We start from the raw sequence: 22,842 nt of genomic DNA, 5'->3' as shown, positions 1-22,842 counted from the left end.
TCTACACACACACACACACACACACACACACACACACACACACACACACACACACCCTATTGGTCCCATATCTATGGAGAACCCTAATATTGAACCTTCCAGCTTCAGTCACCATAGGGAGATTGCTCAGTGTCAAGTCCAAAAAATTCTAAGCAAAGGAGTCAAGAGTCAGTAGCCCACCTTGGATTGAGTGCCAGTTAGGTTGGTTGGTCATGTACTGTATACAGAGAGAGAGAAAAAGGCGGGGGTTTGCTGCGAGGTCACCCAAGGGGCAATGACAGAGCCAGACCTGGGCTCTGATGGCGGCTTCTGTAATTCCTGATTCCCACCCCTGGGATTGAGACGGGGGCAACGCTTTTCCGTAGGTGTTCCTAGATTACCACAGGATGCTGGGAACAGCTTTCTGTGGCTCATTCTTGCACAGAAAGAAAACCCCCCTAAAGGTTTTGGAATCTCGCCCTTCATGTTCACTGTGCTCACACAAAGCTCTTCTTTTCAGAAGCAGTTCTTTTCTCAGAACATTTCAAATGTAACAAATATACATCCATCAGTGTGGAGCGGCAATCAGCTCCCTATTCATTCGAGCCGGTGACCCTGGGCCTCCGCGCCCTGGAAACGCTCCACGGGAACACCGCGCCGTGCCAGAGAAGCTGGCCTCCACACAACCCGCTGTAAACAGCTTTGCAGAGATCTTCCTCTGGAGGGCACAGATCCCTGGGATTGCTAGGATGAGGTTTCTCATTCTTTCGGAAGTAAAGGACACTGGCAACGTTAAAGCGGGAACGAAAGAGCTTTGATCTTATGAGGCGGAGGTGCTTATCCCTGCTGGGGTTAACAAGGAGAACGTTCAAGCACTGCGAGTGGTCCACCTCGTTCCTTACCCTCCAGGTGCATCGACTTCCTTCTCCCCGCCCCAAAAGGCAAAGAATCACTGCGGGATGATGGCTCCCTCTGGAGGCCATGATGGGGAACTGTGTGCCTCAATTTTGCAGCCACGTCTGCCTTCCCCTCCCCCACTTGCCAGGGGCTCCTGCCCAGGTCGAGCTTCCCATGGTCTCTTCCCCAGTACATTACACACACTCCCTCCTGTGTGTAAGCACATAGATAGCAAAGCACCCAGAGGCACGCATACCCTTCTTTAACCCCCCCCCCCCCCCCCCCCCCCCCCCCCCCGTTCATCTCAAGTCTTATCTGTCAGTTATCTTAGGTTAAAAAAAAAAACAAACAAACAATTCCACCTCCTTCTTTTCATTCCATTTGTGTTGCCCATAGTTTAATCACATCTGACAAGACTCACAGGGGTGTTAGTGAAAGAACTCTACCAAAGGAAAGAAACGCCACCTGCATTGAAGTAAAACTGAGTGCAGTCAACAGATGTAATCCTGTAGGTCCTGGCTGGGGTGCCAGGCTCCCAGGTAGAGGAAACCACCACCTCAGTTTGCAGAAGACTGGTGGAGCTTCTGGAGCATGAGATTATTAAGTGCTGAAACTGGGACACTCCCATTAAACCTGTGGCAGTGGGTCAACCTACTTCAAGGACTTGGTGGTCCAGAGGTTTCGCCTTCCTGGGAGATTTCTCCTTGATTCTGTCGGGAGAAATGGAAGAACTCTGAGTGGGGAAGGAAAAATGAAAGTAAATATTAAATGGCTCTTACAAATTACAGGCATTTGGGGAGCACCCATGCTCACGCAGACATGTAGGCAGGTGTATAGAGTACACTGATTTGGATTTAATGTCGGATGATTATTGACTCTGTTTTTGAAGCATTCACGCTAACAATGTCCCTCAAAAGCAATCCCACATTTTTGTCAAGGAAACATTAATAATTTCCATTTATGCATGTTTGTGTAATTTCTTGTTACTCTAGTTAAAAAGTTTATGCATCTCATAAAAGGTAAAAAGTAATAGCTACTTTTAAATTTTATTTTTTATTTTTATGGGTACATAGAGTATATATTTATGGGGTATATGAGATATTTTAATACAGGCATACAATGCATTATAATCACATCAGGGTAAATGGAGTATCTAGCACCTCAAACATTTATCATTTCTTTGTGTTACAAACATTCCAATTATACTCTTTTAGTTATTTTTAAATGCACAATAAATTACTGTTGACTGTAGTCACCCCATTGTGCTATCAAACATTGTATCTTGTCTATTCTATCTAACTATATTTTTGTACCCACTAACCATCCCCAATGTCCTTCCCTCCCTACCGCCCCTCCCAGCCCATGGTAATCATCATTCTGTTCTCTATCTCCATGAATTCAACTGTTTTAATTTTTAATTTCCACAAATGAGTGAGAACATGCAAAGTTTGTCTTTCTGTGAATGGCTACTTTTTATTGAGCACTTCACTACTCAGAACCACACTGTCTTTTTATTACACACAATTGATGGATGAGGAAACTGAGCCTTAGAGAGGCAGGTGACTTGGCCAAAGTAAACGGCAGAGAAATATTTGCCTTCAGGTCTCTGACCGCAAAGCCTGTGCTCTAAATCACACATATTAGATTTGTTTTGTATATGGTCTCTTACCTTATAAAAATAACACATTGCTTAACATTTTATAAGCGTCTCCCTCCACTGTGGTACCATTAGTCTTTCCAGCCTGCAATTAATCCCCCTCCAGTTTCTTTCCTGTGGCACAGAATTTTGTTCCCTGGTAAAGTGCGAGTGTCCCCTGTAAATTTCCCAGTTGACCAGGAGAGATCAGACTTGAGCTGCAGTCACACCTTGAGCTGATTTTTATGGGGGAATATTGGTGAGAAGCCACAAGCCCTAACTGGCAGTCATGGGACAGGGAATTGACTTCCTGAAAAAGAAACCCAAGGGACTTATACAGCATTTGGAGTAAACTATAGATTTTGCCCTTTCTGAGATCACTTTTTATCTCTTTATGTTTGTTACTTCCTGATACAGGGAACAAATTTGATGATATGGAACAGAATGAAGCTAAAAGTGAAAGTGTCTCGTTACTTTCTCCTCACCTCAAAGCACATGCTCCATTTCATTTTTCTGTAAATATTACCTTGAAGATAAAATTCAACGTTTTCTACTTATTAAACTTACTCTTATACATTTATTTAAAAAAATCATTTAACTTTCACCCACATTGCATGAGATCACATTACGCTGGCATCACAACTTAAGGGAAAAACAATAGGTTTCTCTTTTACAAATAAAGATTACAGATAAAAAAGAATCATTGATTGAGCTGGAAGTTCTTTAGGTTGTTTGCATCGTATTTCCATTAGCCTCTAGCAGTTAAATTCACAAATGACATTTGTTTCTGTGGCTCTATGCAGGGATCGAGTGTACCTGCTTTCTTCCATTGAACATTCCTTGAGTATCTTTCTGGTTGGCCATGTCCAGGCTATGACCCCTGCAGTAGCCTGTTGATACAGTAAAGAAAAAACCAAAAGCACAGAAGTAATAGATTTATGTAACTGTAAGATGCAAGAAATGAGGATTCCCAAACCCAGAACCATCTGGTCCAGGCGATATGACTGACATACTCCCTCTTTTCTCTTCCTTGTCTGTGCACAACATGAAACCCCTGAGTTCTGACATCTTTGGACCTGACCAGTTTCTCACTCTGCATCATGGTCCCCAAATTCTACAATTCCACTCACGAAGAAAAGGCAAGGCAGCCCACGGGTCCTTGAGATTGTGTGCATTCCTGAGCGGCTGTATGTTGGTTCTGCAGTAAAGCAAAGGGAAAGTTAAAGAGAAGCAGTAACCACAGAATACAATTTAGTGCATATTTTTGCAGATCTTTTCCTAAGCTATAATCTATTATATTTTTGTGGTTTTGTTGGACTCTTCTAAATAGGTCGAATTATCTGGTGGTTAAACAGTTGTGACCTTTCAATGATTGGACAGACAGCACAGGCTTTTGTTCCTTGTTTCTAACTTAATGTGTTCTTTTTTAGCTCTTACTTTTTGAAGGGATTAACTTTAAACCAATATCAAGGTTTCTTTTTTAAAACAACCCATTTTTTGTTGCTTGAAACCCTATCGCTTAAGAACTTTGAGTCTTTTTCACATTTGTGTGTAGGAGGCCTTATGGGTTTTCAACCCATTTATCATGGGAACCAATGATTCAGGGAAGAGGTCAACCTTAATTCAAGGCCCACCATGTGAGGCAGAGAATTTCAGATTCCTCAGCACCCAGTCACTTCACCAATAAGAACATGGAGGGGTTGCGGAGGGGGATATGAAAGATAGATTTTGTCAAAATGGAATTTTCTTTTTAAAAAATTGATCTGTCACTCAAAAAATATGCATTGAGCACTTCCTGTATTCCAGGCACTGTTGTAAGCACAGTGGAGATGACGGTGAGAAAAGGTGGACAAAGTCTCTGCTTATATGGAATTTACATCCTAGAGAGGAGAAGCAGATCATAAACAAGCAAATTAATCACTTACATTACTGTAGTTTTTAAGCTAGAAATCTAACATACTTTTGTCATAAATTTGGATAATACAGAGGAGTATAAAGCAAGAAGTAACAGTGACCTTCCCAAGCTCCCTCCAAGTCCTTCCTCAAAGGTAACCATTGTTGCAATTTAATTTGTAATTTCTACCACGTGTATGCAAACAGATAGGTTGATTGTAGGGGAGGGATCATAATGTACATATTACATGGCAACTTGCCTTTTTCCTCCTTGGCCAGGTATTAGATGCAGCTTTCCTCATCAGAACATAGATCTACCACATTCTTTGCAAGGTCATAGTGTGAATGTATGAATCTGTTCCTCTATTGGTAGGCATCTTGTTTCCATTTCCTTGTCATGACAAACACTGCTGCTGTGAATACTCTTTGTATTATGTCATTTGAAATGACAGTAATATTTCTAGGAGCTAGAATCCTTCAGTTGAAAGTTCTGGGTCAAAGGGCATGCCTATTAGATTAATTTTGCTGATGATGAATGCATTTGAAAAACACATAGGAGGAAAAAAGAGAAGAAGAGATGAGGACTCATAAAAACAAAATATCAGGAAAAGTAGCGCTTAGTAAAGAGTGCAAGCAGAGCAGGATGGGAGCAGAACTGACCACAGAATGTAGTTATACCATCTCTTCTCAGCCTCTCATGAATTCCCCATACATTCCATAGCTAGACAAAGTTATTTCATTTGAGCTCCACGAAAATACATGTTAATGGTTCTCATTTGGTACTATTTGCCTTAACTCATAGTATGTTTTATGAAAACCCAGTAAATGTTAGTCAAATTCAAGCCATGAAATATGTATTGAATTTATCCATACATTACCTTGTATTTATTTAATTCAATCAGTAAATATTCCTGGAGTGCCTGCTCTGTGTCAGACACTGTGCTGAGCCCTAGAGATCCAACAGTGAATCCGGTAGAGCCCATCAAACTCAACAGCCTAGTGCGGGAGACAGTTATTCATCCAATCCCGGAGCATAAAGTTGCCAGTGTCACATGCTAAGAAGATAGCTGATATTTACAAGAGCCTCTGACAGAGGCTTAATCCAATTGTGAAGGCCAGGAAAGTTTTTTCTGAAGAAAGTGCTCCTGAGTTGAGTTGGGAAAGGTTTGCTTATTGGGTAATGACGTGTAGGCTAAGACAGGAAGGGCTGCTTGGATTTACTTAGTTACGTAGATTAAGAGGGAGGTGGGGGGACCTGATCCAAGCCTCAGTACTGGGGTAAAATTGGCAAGGATGGGGTGAAAGAAAGCCAGGTGGGTCTGGATGGAACTTGTAGTTCATGACTAAGCATGAGACTTTGTGAAACAATGTCAGCTTCACTGGAGAAGCTGATGAGGACAATGAGACCCTTAAAGAACCTGACACTAGCACAATATCCAGCACATAGAAGGAACTTTTAAAAGATTGATTAAAAGCACAAAGGAATGATAGCTCACGGCTAATTAAGCCTGAGCATCGAGCAACCATGCAGATACACCCCTGAATTTGCAGGGCTTGAAGCAAGTGTACAAATGAAGCCCACATAGCATGTGCCTAAATATTTTAAAGTTGTATATAATGCCACATCTACAGCCATCCTGTTCTTACTCAGGGCCCTGCAGTGTGATCCCCAGAGAATGATGCTGGTGTTCTTTTCCTGGCCTGTCCTGCTGCCTGTGAACTTGAGTGATTTCATGGCCCTGTCAAGGCAGGTGGGGCAGAAGGTGGCCCAGGCTCCCAGGTTACCTGGACCCACGTGGACCCACTGGACCTGGGATGGAGACTGACTTATCAAGCTGCCCAGGATGCCAGGGTTTCCTGAAACTGTCACCCAAGCAGAGGTGAAGTAGAAGGCACAGTGATCTGTCTGTCTGGATGTCCACTTGGGGTGATCTGGGGTATGTTACTTGAAGTAAATTGTAGCCCTGGTAAAAACCCAGGACAAAAACCATAATCCTTCACTTCCCCTCCCTACAACCTCCTGTGGCCTGAGAGGCCCAATTGGATGGCATGTTCTCTTGCCTCAGTCTAGGGGTGGTGTTGATACTGCAACTGTTTCTGGATTAATAACAGAATCATTTAGTTTATAGTGTAGGAGAGTTACTGTTCATATTATTTACTCAGGTGTTTCTTTTTTCTGAAGACCTCCCATGGGCCAGGCCCTGTGCTAGGGCCAGGACATAGGGTTGAACACCAAGGCCTGGCCTGTGTGCTCAGGGAGCTTGCACTGTGGCTGGGATGACAGGTTCGACACAAGCAGTTGCAATTGAGATGAGTGTCACGAGAAGGGAGGTCCAGGGTGAAGAAGAAGGGAAGCGACCTACCATGGCTACACGGCTAGTCTAGTGAGCGGCTGAACTATGAATGAAGCCCACCTTGGTTGGACTCCTGGATCCTTTCTCACCTCCCCATCACAGCACCGTTCAACCCAGAGCTATGGGGCTGCCTTGGAGGGGAACCCCAGTGGCAGCTCCCAGACGCCCCTCAGTGAGCACATCTAGAAGAATCACAGACATCATCCTTGAGCTCTTTCCATCTCACTTCTGGGTCAGCCCAACGGGGAAAACTTCCCCAGACACAATCTGCCCCTTCAGCAAGTGCTCTCCAACTGCTCCCCTGAGGGGGCTTGAGAAAGGAAGAACATTTGATGCGGGTAGGCAGTACTGACCAGCCCAGAACAGCTGGCACCGACTCCATGGTCCGGGCCAGAGCCCTCTGCATTTAGATGAGCAGCAGGTTTGGCCCGTGGTGCATCAGACAGGGCTTCACTCTCCCTCTCTACAGTCCAGCCTTCAGCTCTCAGGGGTGGCTGTTCTGAAAGACCGTGGACTGGACGCCGCAAAGCAGAGCGTGAGTGGCTCTCTCTTCATCTGCTTTTGCCCTCAGGAGCTGGATTATGGTTGAAGGGCTCTTGCATCTGGATGAGGTAACCATAGAGAGAGCCATGTTTTCCTGGGAGCCTGGACAACCACTGTTCCTCTGGCCATGAAGGTGGAAGAAATGCAAGAGGGAGAGTCTGCTCAGACCTAGTGACGATAAAGTGCCCAGGGGCTCTGGTTACCTGTGTGGCTGGGACTCTGTTTCCAGCTTTCAAAGACATAGTCCAGGAACTAAGGAGAGAAAACTTAGGCAGAGGCTTTCTGTGGTGTGAGCTGTGCCGTGAACACTGTTCCTCCAGGCAGAGGGGTGGAGGGTGCTGTTCCCTTCTCCCAAACCAGTGGGAGTAGGGCTTCCGCAGCACCTTAGGAAAGCTTGACATGTGTGGCTGCAGTTAAGAGACGCCTTGCCTGGAGTCAGCGGACCCAGAGGGATCCGAAGACTAGAGGCTGTGCCCCAGGCCGGAGGCACGGGGCAGAAGAAGGGAGAGAGAGCGTGGCTGCTGTGCGGGTAAACACAGACTCCTCTTTGAGAGTGGGTCGATGTTGCTTGACTCTTGGGGTTGGTATGAGAACTTGCAGTAGCAATATCAGTCAGGAGCCACTGAAGAGAAATCCTGCCCAAGATGGTGGCCTGTGGGAAGAGCACATCCCTGTAGAAAGAGGCTGTGGGCTGTAACCCTGGAATAGGTGAGGGTTATGGGAAACTGCCCACTGAGATGGAGGCATGGCCCCTGGCAAGGTGAGTGGCAGCTGAGAGTTGGGGAGAGGACCCTCCAAAAAACCAAGAAAGATTTCTGAGAGCTTTAAGTATCAGGCAGGCCCGGATGGCCTGGAGCTGGTTTACAACCTCCTGTGCTTTCCATTCACTTTCCTCCCCAACCATGTACCACAACTAGGAAGGAGAGGAGAGGGAGGGAAACAGAAAATGTCCAGGGACTGCTGAAGTTTTATCAGTGGAGGGGGTCTGTGAGAGGCACAGATAAACAAACGTTTGAATTACGTCTTTTGGGTTCCATTAGTTCGGTGTTGCATTTACATTCATGGCACATTGGCCACTTGGGAGAGATTATGGGATTTACCCATCCTGCAGCAAGCCAGTGGTGGAACCCAAACTGGAATTCATGGCTATGCCACTGCAGTGAGCAGTGCTCTGAGGGGAGCAGGCAAGAGCCACCTCTGGGGAGGGTGGAGAGTAGGTGGCACTGAAGAAGGCATGGCAGGGCAGGTGCTGGGGCTGGGGCTCGCCGGAGGGGTGAGGGGCTGAGCTGGGGTGTTTGGCAGAGCAGCTGGTTTTGTGGGGAGCCCCTGGATAGGGCTAGTGGAAAAGGCTTTTCAGGATCCTTTCCTCCCCTCCACTGTCATCTAGAGCTTCACGCATGACCTAAAAACTCAGGTTACATTTAACTGAGGTCCTGTACACCGGGCTGAGGGGTGACATGTGCAGAGAACCCCACTTTTCTCCATCAGCATATATTTTCATCTTGAGCACCACTGGCATTGCCCTGGGCCCCTTGCATTGTTTTCTTTTCACCTGGACTACTGCACTAGGCTTTTCATCTGTTTCCATTTCTATCCTACCCCTACCCCCTGACAGTCTATTTTCCACCAAGCTCCCAGCGTGATCATTTAAAAATATAAATAAGATGATGTCAGTTCCCTGTTTAAAAATCCTCTTACTGTGCTCAGAATAAAATACCAGCTTTTAAATATGGCCTGAAAGTGTCTCCACGACCCGGCCCTGCCTCTTTCTGCAGAGTCCTCTCCCAGCCCTCCTCCTGCTTCCTGCTCCTGCACACTGGCCTTCTGCAGGTCGCTGGGCTGCTTGAGCAGTCATCGCAATGATGACTTTTTCTCAGGAATACTCTTCCTCCTGCCCTTCACCTGGCTAGCTCCAGCTTATCTTTCGGGTCTCAGCTTCAATGCCATTTTCTTAGAAAGGTCTTCTCATTCTTTCTCATCACGCTTATTCTCTTCAGAACATTCACCTCCAGTCTTTTTATTATGTATTTATTGTATGTGTTTAGCATACAATACTACAAACTCTGCTCTTGTAAAGGTGGAACCTGCTCAGCTCACCACCAAGTCCCAGAGCTTTGCACAATGCCTGGTATGTTATGGGTACTCAAGACAGTGTGACCACATGAATGACGTACATGTTGTCTTTGACACACGCTGGCCTCCAAGTGTCTGTCCTCCACACTGCTCCTCTTCCAGTGGCCAGGAGGGCCTAAGGACAGTCTTCTCTAGATCTCTCAGCTTTCAAACCCAAAGAGCCAGTGCGGCGGGACAGGGCTACCCTTGGAAGAAGACAGACCCATGGTGGAGACACAAATACATCCCTGGTGATTGCTTGCTAGTTACTTAGATTCAGATTCACGAGATTGAGTTAAGAATGCCTGTCTTATAAGTCTGTTCTGATGAATAAATGAGTGTGAGAGAAAAGGGAGAACGTTTCGAAAGTGCCTACTATGCACTAGACCCTGTGCTATAAATAGGTCCTTTATGTGTCAGGACATTCAGTCTGACACATAAAAGGAATGACTTTTATGAACCATCATGTGAAAGGAAAAGCTCTAAGCCAGCAGGATTTTGGTTACTTGGCAGAATTTAGGTCTTAAAGCAAATCAAATACAGAACATTGATATAACTAAGGGTTGCAATCTGCAGATGATCAGATAGAGATTGAAAACAACAGTGCTGTCTTTTAGTGTGTCCTCTGGCATTGCTCTGATTGCTTTGTAACACATTTCATACCTCCACAAACCTATGGGATACATTATAATGATTTCTGCTTCATAAATGAGGAAACTGAAGCTCAGTGAGATTAGGTAGATTTCCCAGTTATACGACAGAATGACCCTGCATTTGGAGCCGGGTCTGTAGGCCACTGCATAGCTCTATTTTGGATTGAATTTGTGTCCTCCCCAAATTTGTATGTTGAAGCTGTAACCCCCAGAGCCTTAGAATGTGACTATATTTGGACATAGGGCCTTTAAAAATGTGATTTAGATTGAATGAGGTTATAAGGGAGGGCCTCAGTGCAATATGACTTGTGGCCTTAAAAGAAGAAGAGACATTGGGGTGCCTGTGAACACAGGAAAGGCCATGCAAGGACACAGGGAGAAAGCAGCCATCTGCAAGCCCAGGGGAGAGGCCTTAGGAAGAACCAAACCTGACAACACCTTGACTTTGGACTTCCAGCCTTTAGAACTCTGACAAAAATAATTTTCTGTTGTTTAAGCTACCTAGCCTTTGGTATTTTATTATGTCAGTCCTAACAAACTGATCTTACCTTCTGAGAAAGGCTGTTATCTTGCTGGCCTTTGGGCCTTATTAGAGAGGTCTGGCTGGAGGTTGGCAGCATCTACCAAAGGATCCAAGCTCAAGTTCTCCTCCAAGATGCTCTCTGCTGTTTCCATTTCCCACTGTATGTGTGTGTGAAGTGAGTGGAAATCTGCTTTGCAAAGGAGAGTGACTCCTGGAGTGGGGCAGAAGACCAAAAGGAAAGAAGAATTGGATCTGGAAGAGGAGGGAGAAGAGAAAGAAAAAGGATAAAGAGAATGAAATGAAGCTATAAACAGGAGTACACGAAATGACAGAAAGGAACTGGAAATAGACAAGGAGAAGGGAGAGGCAAGGAAGAAACACGTGGGAAAAGGAAGGGAGATTGTTGGAAGTGGCTGAGGATGGAGAAGAGACCAACAGAGAAGGGAAACAGGTAAAACAAAAGTGCAAGGTAGAGAGGGAAGAAGAGGGAAAACAGAAGAAGAGAGGTAGGGGACGATAGTGAGGATGAAAAAATGCAGAATGGAGGGGAGAGAAAAGAAGACAGAAATAACGGGCTCTGCTTTCCCTGAGAGCTGGCTGGCGCGCGCTGCTGTATCTCCTCTGCTCAGCCTCTCCCTCCTCCCACTGAAGTCAGTGCCATGCAGTTGTGGGCCAGTTGCCTGGAGTTAAGAACACAGAGCTGGACCTGGGGAAGGGGAGGAAGCCACAGTCTACTGGACAGCAGCCCTTGCCTGGGCCCCTGCTCTTCAGGCCTTTGTGGTCTAGCATGAATGCCCAACTTTGGTCCCAGTAGGTCCCACGTGCTGAGAACTTCAGTAAGATAATTTCAGAGAAGAGGAAAAGGAAGGGAGAGAAAAAGACAGGGAAAAAAGAGAGGCTGGCTGGGGACTGGCTGACACCATGATGTGAGCAAGATCCCTGGGGACCACAGTTCCATGCCAGAGCCCAAGGGATGGGAATTTGTTTCTTCACCCATTCATTCCAGCACTGTCTGGCATATGAATCTGGGAATATGGTGAGAAAAGGAGGACAGTTCCTGCCTTCCTAGTACTTAATAAGCCAGTGGTGAAGAGGGAAGCATGTTTGCAAGGGGAGGAGGTACACAGTATGTCTAAAAGCACATGATCTAACAGGTGACTGCTGAGATCCTGTTTTCCTTGGCAGATAACGCTTCACGGAATTGGCTTCCTTTCTAGGGCGCTATTCCTGCTCGCCCAGGTGTTCCACTTGGGCCATTGGTTTCATGTGTATCTACCGACTAATGATCACTTAAGCCAACTTTAGCTTGTCACCTCATTTGAGGCTCAACAAAGCAGGTGGGACAAATGATCTGATGCCACACAGCCTTCCTCTAGAAACTTTTATTATAAGAGGAGATGCTGTCCACCCAAAGGAACAAATCTTAATACTGGGATCTTACACAAGAGGGTCAGGGTGTCTATTTTTAAAGTGAAAATATGGCCACCTGGAACCTTGCCATCTTTCATATACTTACTATACCAAAGTTCTGAAGTCGGAGATGGAGCCAGTGGGGGGAGAGGATATTGTCTGGCAAAGTGCTGAAATCTATATCAGCAATGCTTGTCTTTCTGAAATTCAGTTTCTTTCCCCACTGTATACTGGTGCCAGTAACTATGCAAGTGTGCGTGTCTGTGAGGGTGGGGATATACCACAGTAACCAAGTCAGCATTCTTTCAAAGCTCACACTCTAATGGGAGGGCAAACAAACATCAATGACTGTGGTTGTGGTAAGAGAGCTAAGTGTTATAGAAGGGGAAAGAAGTCTGGATAAGCTTGAGATGATGGACTATAAATTGGTCTATGTAGGATGAACAGGGTTTTGTAAAGAGAAACAGCCCTTGGTAGGAAGAACAAGGTTTTGGACGGTGGAGCAGGCTTGGTAGGAGGAGCACGATTTCTAATGAGAAGGGGTGTTATGGTGCTGAGATTTGTAAGAGGAGTTGTACTTTGTAATGAGGCATGCGGGCTTTGTAGGAGGCACAGGGATTTAGGAGGAGCAGGGCTCTTCTAGAAGGAATAGGTCTTTGTAAGGAGGAGTGGGCTTTGTAGGAGGAGCAGGGCTGTGTAAGTAGGAGCAGGTCTTTGTGAAGAGGAGCACATATTTGTAAGGAGAAACAGTGCTTGTAACAGCATCAGGACTTTGTAAGGAGGAGCAGGGATCTGTAGGAAGGGCAAGGCTCTATAGGGAGAAGCAGGGCTCTGTAAAGGAGTAGGGTTTGTAGGGGGATTGGGGCTTTGAAGGAAGAGCAGGGCTTTGTAAAGAGGAGCTGGACTTTGAAGAAGCGGGGATTTCTAGGAGCAACAGGACATTGGAAAAAGGAGAAGCTCTCTTTAAAAAGGAGGGTTTTGTAAGTAAGAGCAGGGTTTGCACGAGGAGCGGGGCTTTGTAAGGATAACGTGGAATTTGTAGGAGTGGTGCTTTGTGAGGAGGAGCAGTGCTTTGTAGGAGAAACGGGGCATTGTTAGGAGGAGCAGGGCTTCCTAAGGATAAGCTGGGATTGTTAAAGAAGTAGGACTTCGTAAGGATGAGCAGAGCTCTGTTGGAGGAGAAGTGATTTGTAGTAGGAGGAATGCTTTGTATGAAGAACATTGCTTTGCAGGCGAAGCAGAGCTTTGTAGGTAGAGTGGGGTTTTGTAGGGGAAGCAAAGCTTTTTAAGGAAGATCAGGGCTTTGCGGGAGCAGGACTTCGCAGGAAGAGTAGGGTTTGCTGAAGGAGCAGGACTTTGTATGACAGCAAAGCCGTGAAGGAGGAAAAGGCCTCTGTAAGGAGAAAGAGGCCTTTGTGAGGAAGAAGAGGTATCTGTAGAAACAAGGTTTTGTAAGATGGAGCAGGGCTTTGTAGGAGCAGTGGGATCTGTAGAGAGGAGCAGGGCGCTGTAAGAAGGAGCAGGACTTTGCAGGAGGAGCAAGACTTCCAAGGTTTCCTTGGGAGGACTAGAGATTCTTTGGAGGAGCTGGGATTCCTAAGAAGAGCAGGGTTTGTAGGAGGAGCAGGATAAGGATAAGCAGAGCTTTTGAGGAAGAGCAAGGCACTATATGCAGAAACGGCTTGTAGGAGGAGCAGGGCTTCCTATGAGGACCAAAAGTTCTTTGCAGGAACAGGTCTTTTCAGGGAGGAGAGGCTTTTGTAGTGGAGGTGCTTCCTGAGGAGCAGCTGGGCTTTGAAGAGGGAGCAGGCTCTGTAGGGATGAGTGGGGCTTTGTAAGGAGGAGCAGGGCTTCCTAGAAGGAGGGCTGTGTGAGAAAGGCTGGGCTTTGCTGGTTTCTACTGGTAGTGATCACTGCATATTTGTCCTCTCCAGGCATTATTCTCTATTTGATTGCTAGGGGCAAATCCTGGCACGGCAAAGTCCACGGCAAGGGTTGGAATGCCAAGTGGGGTGGTACATGCCTTCCAGAAAAATGCTACCTGCACGTTCCCCAGCCACATGAAGAGCAGAGTGACTCCCAAGCTTCTCACGCCTGGCCTGGGTGCAAGACCCCTCTTTCTCTTTCCAAACTAGTGAAACGATAAGTGCTGAGCCTGTGTGGACAACACCCTTCTAAGACCTAAGGCAACTGTGACCTCTTTTTGCAAATGTAGGGTGTGGCAGACATTAGGAGGTCACAAAATTTTCCTTTTTCTCCTTGGGATGTGGCTTCACTAGGTCCTCTGGCCTTGCTTGCAGTTAGGTGAGGCCATGCTCTGGCCAGTGACATGTGATGAAAGCAATGTGTGCTACATGTTCCAGCACTTCCCATGTGCAGTCCTCCACATTCTTTCCCATTCTGCAGCAGCCTTGAAGAGAGTGGAGCTCAAATACAGAAGAAAGCCAAATTCTGCTCAGAGGAAAGCTGCTTTCCCTATCTCACTGAAACCCCTGAAGGACTGGGGTTTCTAGCTACCTCCATGGTTTCACTAACGTAAGACAAAGCTTCAGGCATCAAAATCACAATGGGGCCGAGCTAGAAACCATGGCAGTGTTCCTGACATAAATATCTTGCTTTGGCCTAATGAATTCCTGAGGCAAGTGTACATGGAAAGTATTCATAAACAACGCTTAGCTATCTAACTGGCTGAATGAAACAGTCTGTCTTTCAAGTCACTTGGGCCTGCCTTTGATTCCTAATTACTTTCAAAAGGTTTTTTTTTGGATTTGATTAATCTAACAAAACAAAAAATTCTTCCAAGGGTGTGTGTGTATACACCTTAAGTAGTATTTGAGGGACAGTGTGCCATTTTAAAATAAATAACTGAAGAATCCTTAGAAAATATTTATGATCTCAAACACTCAATAAATTTCAATAAAGTTTGCTACAGGACTAGTACTTAAAGGAGATATTTTTAATGAAGGCTGCAAGCTACAGCGACTAATATTAAAGATGACAAACAACAATAAATTATGCAATTTAATTTTTAATAACAAAGATACTATATTTTAACATGGTGAAATATACTTGGCTAAGTCCAGATTAAAAAAAAAAAAGTATCTAGCCCAACAGTACAATCATACAGCTTTGTACAGAACATTCCATAGATCAACAGAAAATACATTTGAGCACAAAAATAAAAAATATTTAAAGAGAATCTCTAAGCAGCATTTTATTTCTGCAAAAGACATATCTTGTACTGATTAAATATCTACAAGTGCTTTTCCTTTACAAAAATACATATATTCTTAATAGACTAAGTCATTAACAATGACCTGGTAATTCTTTCACTTCAATTTGAATGATTTATAAGCTAAATCTTACAACCACAAAAAGGTTTTTATTTGTATTAAGATGTTACCACTTTTGACAAAAAGCTTAAAATATTTTATATTTCAAAGGAAAATTAGCAACATAACTTTACAATATATCCTATGATATTTTGATTGTGAGGGCTACTCTATTTAAAACTGATGATCTCTGTTGTGTTGCTCAGATGCAGGAAAGCAGCAGAACCCTGGTACTCCCCCAACAAGCTCCTGTCGCGGACCACAGCTTCATAAGGACACTTAGGCCCCCACCCCCATTCTAAAAAATACAACAAAAGAAAACCGACCCCAAACAATGCTAGGCTGATCCCATTACATTTTTAATGTGTAGAACTCCTGCTCCAGTGGACTGATGTGCAGAGGATGGATAAATAAATTTGTTGACTATCTCTCCATCACCCAGAAATATTTAATCTTCATTTACACTAGATTAGTTTCTTATTCCATGAAGCTCCATAGATGGAAGAAAACTAGACTCAGTATTTAACATATCTGTTTCACTTGATTTTAGATTTAAAATTATAAAAATTAAAAATCTCTGAAAAATCAGTCTCAGTTTGGAACTATAGAAAAAGGGGCATAACGAGTATACAGACACATTTGAATGAGCATTTAAAATAATTATTTTTAATTTTATAACTTTCTGAAAGGAAGTGCTCAAGCATTTTAATTCTATTCGAAAATATAAGGAAAGCAAGTAAACATTATTTATGAAAACTGTATTACACTAGGAAGAGAATTACTTAAATTATTGGAAAAACATCACTGCAATAAAAACTATTGAAAATTGTATTGTACATTTAAGTATATCTGAATTAACTTTCAGTCTGATGTTTTCCATCAAAATGCTACTCAACTAGGTTTGTCAAGTAAATCCAGAAACAGTTATTGTGTGCCTTGAAAGGGTTTGAGTCTCTGGTGTATTTAATATTTTTCACTTTTTCATAAACCAGATCTAGCAGACATGTTCCTTATTTTTACCCAAACTGTAGGAATATATATTACAAAATATTGATAATTGCATTTCAAGTTTTCATGTTTCTAATCCAGAAAATTAAAGTTACGGCAAACTCATTCATTTTTGAAGTTCCTACTACCAACCAATATCTTACTAGTATAAAGCTTAGCTTTCTGGAAAATTCCTTATGATAAATCAGAATATGTAATAGAGTGTGCATCCATTTTTACCCTCTCCAAGGAGATTTACCTAGTGACCTATCAGAAAGGCTTCATGAGTTTTACCTTTAAGGTAGCCCATAGCATGAATTCCCAAGGAAAATGGTACAAGGGGGATATGGAACTTCCTCTTGATGTACATGCTTGTTCTGTGACCCATTTTGTCAAAGCTGGCTGTATGGCTAAATTCTAATAATAATAAACTAAGTGCTGAGGAATAAGACAAAGAGTTGCATTTTTTTGGAGATGGAGACTCGCTCTGTCACCCAGGCTGGAGTGCAGTGGTGTAATCTCGGCTCACTGCAACCTCCACCTCCTGGGTTCAAGAGATTCTCCTGCCTCAGCCTCCCATGTAGCTGGGATTACAGGCGTGTGCCACCACACCTGGCTAATTTTTGTATTTTTAGGTAGAGATGGGGTTTCACCATGTTGACCAGGCTGGTCTTGAACTCCTGACCTCAAGTGATCCACCTGCCGCGGCCTCCCAAAGTGCTGGGATTACAGGCGTGAGCCACTGTGCCCGGTCTAGAGTTTCTTTTTAAGGGGAAAAAACCACAGGCTCTTATGAAATATTTTGAATACAGAGAAAGCCCTTACTTATATAAATTCCATAGAATGAACTCTTTTCTATATAAGTAAGGGTGTTGGCACTTTTACCAAAGTCTGCCTTTAATAAAATTTCTCATATTACGAAGAATACAGGAGCTAAATCGAAGCTTAATTTTAGTTTACACTGCCTCCATGAAATAAAAAGCCTCTCAAATTAAAAATCTCAACTTTCTTTTAAAGTAGGTATTTCTCTCACTTTTCATGCAAAGGAAGGCTATTTGTTGTGTTTATCTCTTTCTCACCTTTGAGGATTTCCTAATATCTGTTAGATGACGCTGAAAAACAATAAACATATTTGAAAGGAAGTGTGTCCTGATTATTGCAAGAAAAGCCTGCATATGACTGATCTCACCAAGAAAATTCAGTTTAAAGCCTTTCTTTGGTGATATTTTAGCAATTAATCAAGGTTATTGCCTAACTATATAAAATTAAATTGCAATCTAAAAATTTCCAACCTCCAAACTGTTAAAACCGTCTCTCCAACATGGTTATTAATTTACTGTAAAATGTCTTTGGTGATATCTATATTCTTATGAAAATCTTCCAAAAAATTAACTTACAAGAGCCTATTTAGATAGGAAACCATTCATAAGAGACAGGTACAGATAACTTAAACTTTATGCAGTAAATTTAAAACAGAAATGCACTTTAGCAATGAGGCACTTTCTCTTAAATATTTCAGTAAAGCTAAACAGTTCACAATATTATATAACACACTTTTTTTCTTAAAGAATCAGTTTAAATTTAGATTACATTTGAGTGTGTAATGTAGTTGAGCAAAATCATTACATTTATAAAATGTGGCACATTAGTATGGGATAGATGTTTAATGTATAAAGAAATAATATACTTCTCTAAGAGTAGTTAAAAGGCATTACCCAAGTTACCTGTACTCCAGACTGAGTATTACCTCATCAATGAGCATTTTAGTTTATTTTTTCAAACTTTGTAAAGGTGTTTTGCTAATCTAGAGAAAAGGCCATACATATTTTGATTTCTCTATTAACTGATGTGATTACTTCAATTAAAGTAATGTTTATAAACCACAGTCATTCTTTATATCTAAGTTCCCTTGACCCTTTTATATTTATAATTTCTAAGGCAGATAAAAGAGATAACAAAATCTTTTATGGAAGTAAAGGTCTTTCAGTTTATTGCTTAAGAAACAACAGATTAAAGAAAACTTTTAGTTTTAGTCTCTGATTTTACAGATTCAGATGATTCCTATAGGTTATTTATATAAAGAATTCATTTTATAAGCACCCTAAATTTATAAAGCTAACCACAAAAGTTGCCTGTACATTTTTTCTATACCTAGTTTCTTGCAAATTCTACAACCTGACTTAAGGGGTAATTAACGGGGAATACAGTGTATTACTAGACATGAAAGTAGTCCTATCCTTAGAAAGCTGTAGTTGAATAATATACCAAAATAAGTCAGTTGAAGAAATCTGTGATTCTAGTAGTAATACTATATAACTTATGACCATCAAAAAAATGTGTACCTTTCTCCAAACGACAATTGATGCCTTCTTATGTAAGCTTTTCACATATTTTGGCACATATTCCATTGCATTTCAATAAAAATGTTAATGCATTATCAGTAAATAAAAGAATTCTATATAAAACTATTCTGTTTCATAATTGCTTCCTATATATTTCCTTGGAAAATAGTGAAATTAATATGACAAGGCAACTAGCCAAATTTAAAGAGATTTTGTAAATAAAATTCATTTATGGCCATTAAGTTTTGGCTGGAGGGCCAAAACATCAAAGTCTCACTTGTGATTTTTAAAAATGCACTCAATTCGTTTTGAGTTAATTAAAATTCTATTTGCAAAACACTATTTTAATCACTGACCTAGGTGTGACAAATTTATAATAATTTGTAAAAGTTCTTAGGGATGTCTGGGAACTGAGTTTCACAGCATAGAAAAATAATTTCTGTAGCTAGATAATAAATTCAGTTTTTTCAGCCATTTGTAGTTAACGAAAATCTGCCTTTTAAATTCTTTTAAGTGCTTGTGAGCCATTGCAAGAACAAAAACAATCTAACAAAACAAAGTTAAGAAAGTATTGCCTTAACCTTTTTCACCAAAGTTAGAACAACAGAAAAATTTAATAGACTTTTTGACTCAAAAAAAGATACAAGGAAAAGATAATTATGAAGTTTCAGCCTTTTACGTAGTGAAACATATTAAGATTTAGCTGTAGTTTGTATGTTTGCTAGAGTTGTACAATATCTTATTTCTAAGAATCATTTTGAAATTCAGAAGGCTTGATTTCTGATACATTTTACTGGAAAATGTGGCACATTTACCACATATGCAGTATAAAACCTAAATGTGTGTAACACACAGGTTGTGCTCATGTCATATTTCTCAAACAAATATTTTCCCTAACTTTCAAGATTTTTTCCTAAGTTTCAAAGGTTAGCTTGTTTGTTTCAAAGCTATTTCCAAATAAGTTTTTTGAAAACTGTAAATTTTAAAAGATTTAAAATGACAGTTTTCATATAATTTAAGGTAACAAGACTTTCTTTGACTTGCAGACTAATCCTAAAATGAATGGAAGACTTAACAAAACTGCAAAATACAAGACATTTTGTATTTCTGATCTTAATGAACTCATGTATAAAATAATAATCTCATTTCCCCAATTACTACAGGATTTAAAATAAAATACCCTTAACCTATTAATTTTGGTTAGCATAGTTCTATACTGCATTTATTCTATTTTATGCACAAAGTTTGGAAATGTGAAAGGTAACTAACAGTTTTAATCTACAACTGTTTTGAGACTTTTGAAATCCATAAAATAGCTAATGTTATGTGCTCTAAACATCCTAATATTTAAAATCATCATAACCCTCTGCATGCCACAATGACATATACCTAAGGCCAACTTAAAAAGAGAAATAATGCACTCATTAAATGACAGCAACAATGTAATGATACATGAAATGAGCTATACAATGACATTTCCATGAAGCAGCACCTGCTTGTCATAAGGCATTATGAAAGAAGATTAACCTTACTTACACATTAATTTTATCAAAAGTAAATGTGATCAGCTGCCAACATTTTGAATGGTTGGGAATCTAACTTCAGTTCAAGAGGTCACATACATTTTCAGTCTGGAGGGCTAACATGCCTTCCTTGTGCAATTGGTAGACTACACGGACAGATGCTTAGAATGTCTACAATTATGTTGTGCTCTAATGTTACAGAATAACTGGAATTCTTGGCAAAAGGACTTGCACACTCAAGAATGAACTTTTTCACACAAAAAGCTTACCAAGAACAAGACAGTGGCTCAAAAACCACTTTTCTAAATATATTTCCATACAAAATAATTTCAAGATATAATTATTAGTTTCTTGTACAGTACGCTATTTAAACAAGAATAAAATAGTAAGTATGTGAAAACTGCAACACCACAAAAATTGAGCCATTTTACTAGTGTAATTAAACATTAGAACAATCTTGGAACAGGCAAGCAAAATATTCAGAAGGTTGAATCATGGCGGCACACCTAACTGATTTTAACCATGACTTGCACACTTTGAGACAACACAAATACCTTATGCAGATGGTTCAGTAGCAGAATGGCACTTGGTTTGCTCCTAATAGAAACAACATGAATGCAACTGACAATTGAGAGATAGACAATGGCCTTATTTGCATGCTGAAAATCTGGTTGTGTTCCTCTAGTCCACACACCATTAACTGTGCAATCTGTTGACGAGTAAACAAATAGTGCAGGATTCATCTCAGTGAGGTCTGGGCCCCTTCATCTAACCAAAATCAATTCTTGGTCGATACTGCAATACCATAGGGTATGACTACAAAATAAAGACAGATAATGAATAAGACTGTACTTGGATAAAAACAATACAGTTTATACACAAAGATTTTAAGAATTTGGGGTTATAATTTACAATATTTCCTGGTACTAGAGATTACAACAGTTAAAATTTGAGTTACCATTAAAACTCGATTTCTTTTGATTGCCATTATTTTTCTGTAATCAGTCAAGTTTTCAATAATATGCAGCAGAGGTCAAGTTTAAAGGTCTACAGACATGATGCAGGTTGTATATATGACTAGTACCAGCACAACACTTAGAAGAGGCAAGACCTGGGGAGGACTGAAAGTTACATACCCTGCTTATAGGCATTCAGTTAGTAACCCTATGAGGCGAACAAGACAAATCAGCAGCCTGGATTCCACTACAGCTTAGGCTGGTGAGAGCCCACTAAATCACAAATCAACGAAGAGACCCCCTCTGCTAGGAACCTGTAAAACTGGAGTAGTGTTCACAAATCACATTTCTTACAAGTTTGACACATTTTTTTTAATTTAAAATTTATTTTAATGATCCTTTAAAAATATTGAAAAAGTAGCTAATTGTTACATGAAACATTTAGGTCACTGCCTCCTTTCAACAGTTGATACTAATAAACATTTGGATTTTACTACAACATAAAATAACCGAATGGTTCATATTGTTCTTCATGTCACTATGTAGAAAAGGTATCATACATCTGGCTATCATACAGAACTAGAGAGAAAACAGCTTCTTTGGGATAAAGGCATATGGCATATGCCACGCTACCTCTGTGTTTGTTTTTACCCTGTACCATATCTTATAGAACCAAAACATCAGTGGTTTCTCCTTTCCTTAAATCTGCAGATACCCCCTCTTAAAATGAAATTTGAGGAGCTAATTTTATGGAATCAAGAAGGGGCTGAGATGGCCACTGACTGATGTTTCTCCATCTTAGTATACATGAATACAAAAATACGGTATAGAGAACTTTGTATTCTTTCATATAGATAAAAGGGCTAGACTGAGACATAACAATCCTGAAAAATGACCATTTCAGTGCTTACTATAGCTATGCTACACACTGGGACGACTCAGTGTGGGAATCTGTAACCATTCAGCTCAGGATGGAACTAGAGGGTAGGAATACAAATGCCCTAGGTCTTGCTCTCCCAGCTGAAGTACAGCAGATGCTACCACAGCTGTCTAAGGGCTGGAGTAAAAGTGTAAAAGTCTCAGACAGTCTCTCAGGGTTTCCAGGATCTAAAACTTCTAAAACTGTTTTGGTTTTACTTGTTTTTATTTTAAACTTTATTTAGTTCCCCCTGAATCAGAATACCTGGGAAGGAGTAAGACACAGATATCTCCATTTTACTAAACTCTGGATGTTTCTGAAGCCCAGAGAGATTCTGAGATGACCAACATCCTTTCCATTCTACGTCACCCAACCCACAGCTTGCCCTTCACTATGATAACTGCTCTAGTTTTGCGTTTGATTCCCGATTCTATTGAATCTGCACACTCTCTGCAAATACATAAGCCACTCATTTTAGAATGCATTCATCATATATAGAAGTATCCATCATCAGTTCTACTAGGGATAAAGGTACAGAGGGAAGTAAAATGGCTTGATTGGTAATGCTTGGGATTTTCTCAGTTTTGGGCTGAAAATAATTTTCTTTTCTCCCCCAAGTAGCCATTTGTGTGTGTTCTATAAGAACATATGAAGTTTAATAATTTTATTGAAATGTGTCACAACACTGAAAATTGTAAAGGTATATTTTAAGTTCTATTTGTGTTTCGGTTTGTTTTCTGAAATAAAATGGCACCACACTAACAATAATGAAATGTGGCATAT

General features: G+C 41.4%; 2 protein-coding genes across 22 annotated transcripts in view; one reads left to right on the top strand and one right to left on the bottom strand.

Moving 5' to 3' along the window:
• The window catches only part of LOC144331172 (uncharacterized), a 150,487-nt gene that overhangs the window by 98,178 nt on the left and 29,467 nt on the right, over nucleotides 1–22,842 (top strand). Inside the window, exon 4 of one of the 4 annotated variants that reach the window (XM_077946762.1) lies at nucleotides 500–3,073. The exons of the other annotated variants lie outside the window; for them this stretch is intronic. The gene's annotated coding sequence lies outside the window, so the exon portion shown is untranslated. Of the gene's footprint in view, nucleotides 1–499; nucleotides 3,074–22,842 lie in introns of those variants that run through there. 4 annotated transcript variants of the gene reach the window in all.
• Nucleotides 3,271–22,842, bottom strand: part of PCGF5 (polycomb group ring finger 5) — a 130,894-nt gene continuing 111,322 nt past the window's right edge. For 8 of the 18 annotated variants that reach the window (XM_077946756.1, XM_028826654.2, XM_077946759.1 and 5 more), the window contains one exon: nucleotides 15,013–21,000. In XM_077946756.1, coding sequence (XP_077802882.1) covers nucleotides 20,953–21,000 — 48 coding nt within the window. In that variant the 3' untranslated portion in view covers nucleotides 15,013–20,952. Of the gene's footprint in view, nucleotides 3,403–3,642; nucleotides 3,711–15,012; nucleotides 21,001–22,842 lie in introns of those variants that run through there. The other 10 variants (XR_013398127.1, XR_013398128.1, XR_013398126.1 and 7 more) reach the window with 3 other exon arrangements.

Source organism: Macaca mulatta, chromosome 9 (genome assembly GCF_049350105.2).
Source record: "Macaca mulatta isolate MMU2019108-1 chromosome 9, T2T-MMU8v2.0, whole genome shotgun sequence".
In the NCBI taxonomy this organism is placed as follows: Eukaryota; Metazoa; Chordata; class Mammalia; order Primates; family Cercopithecidae; genus Macaca; species Macaca mulatta.
Note: the sequence above shows the minus strand (reverse complement) of the source record. Positions and strands in the feature narration are given on the sequence as shown.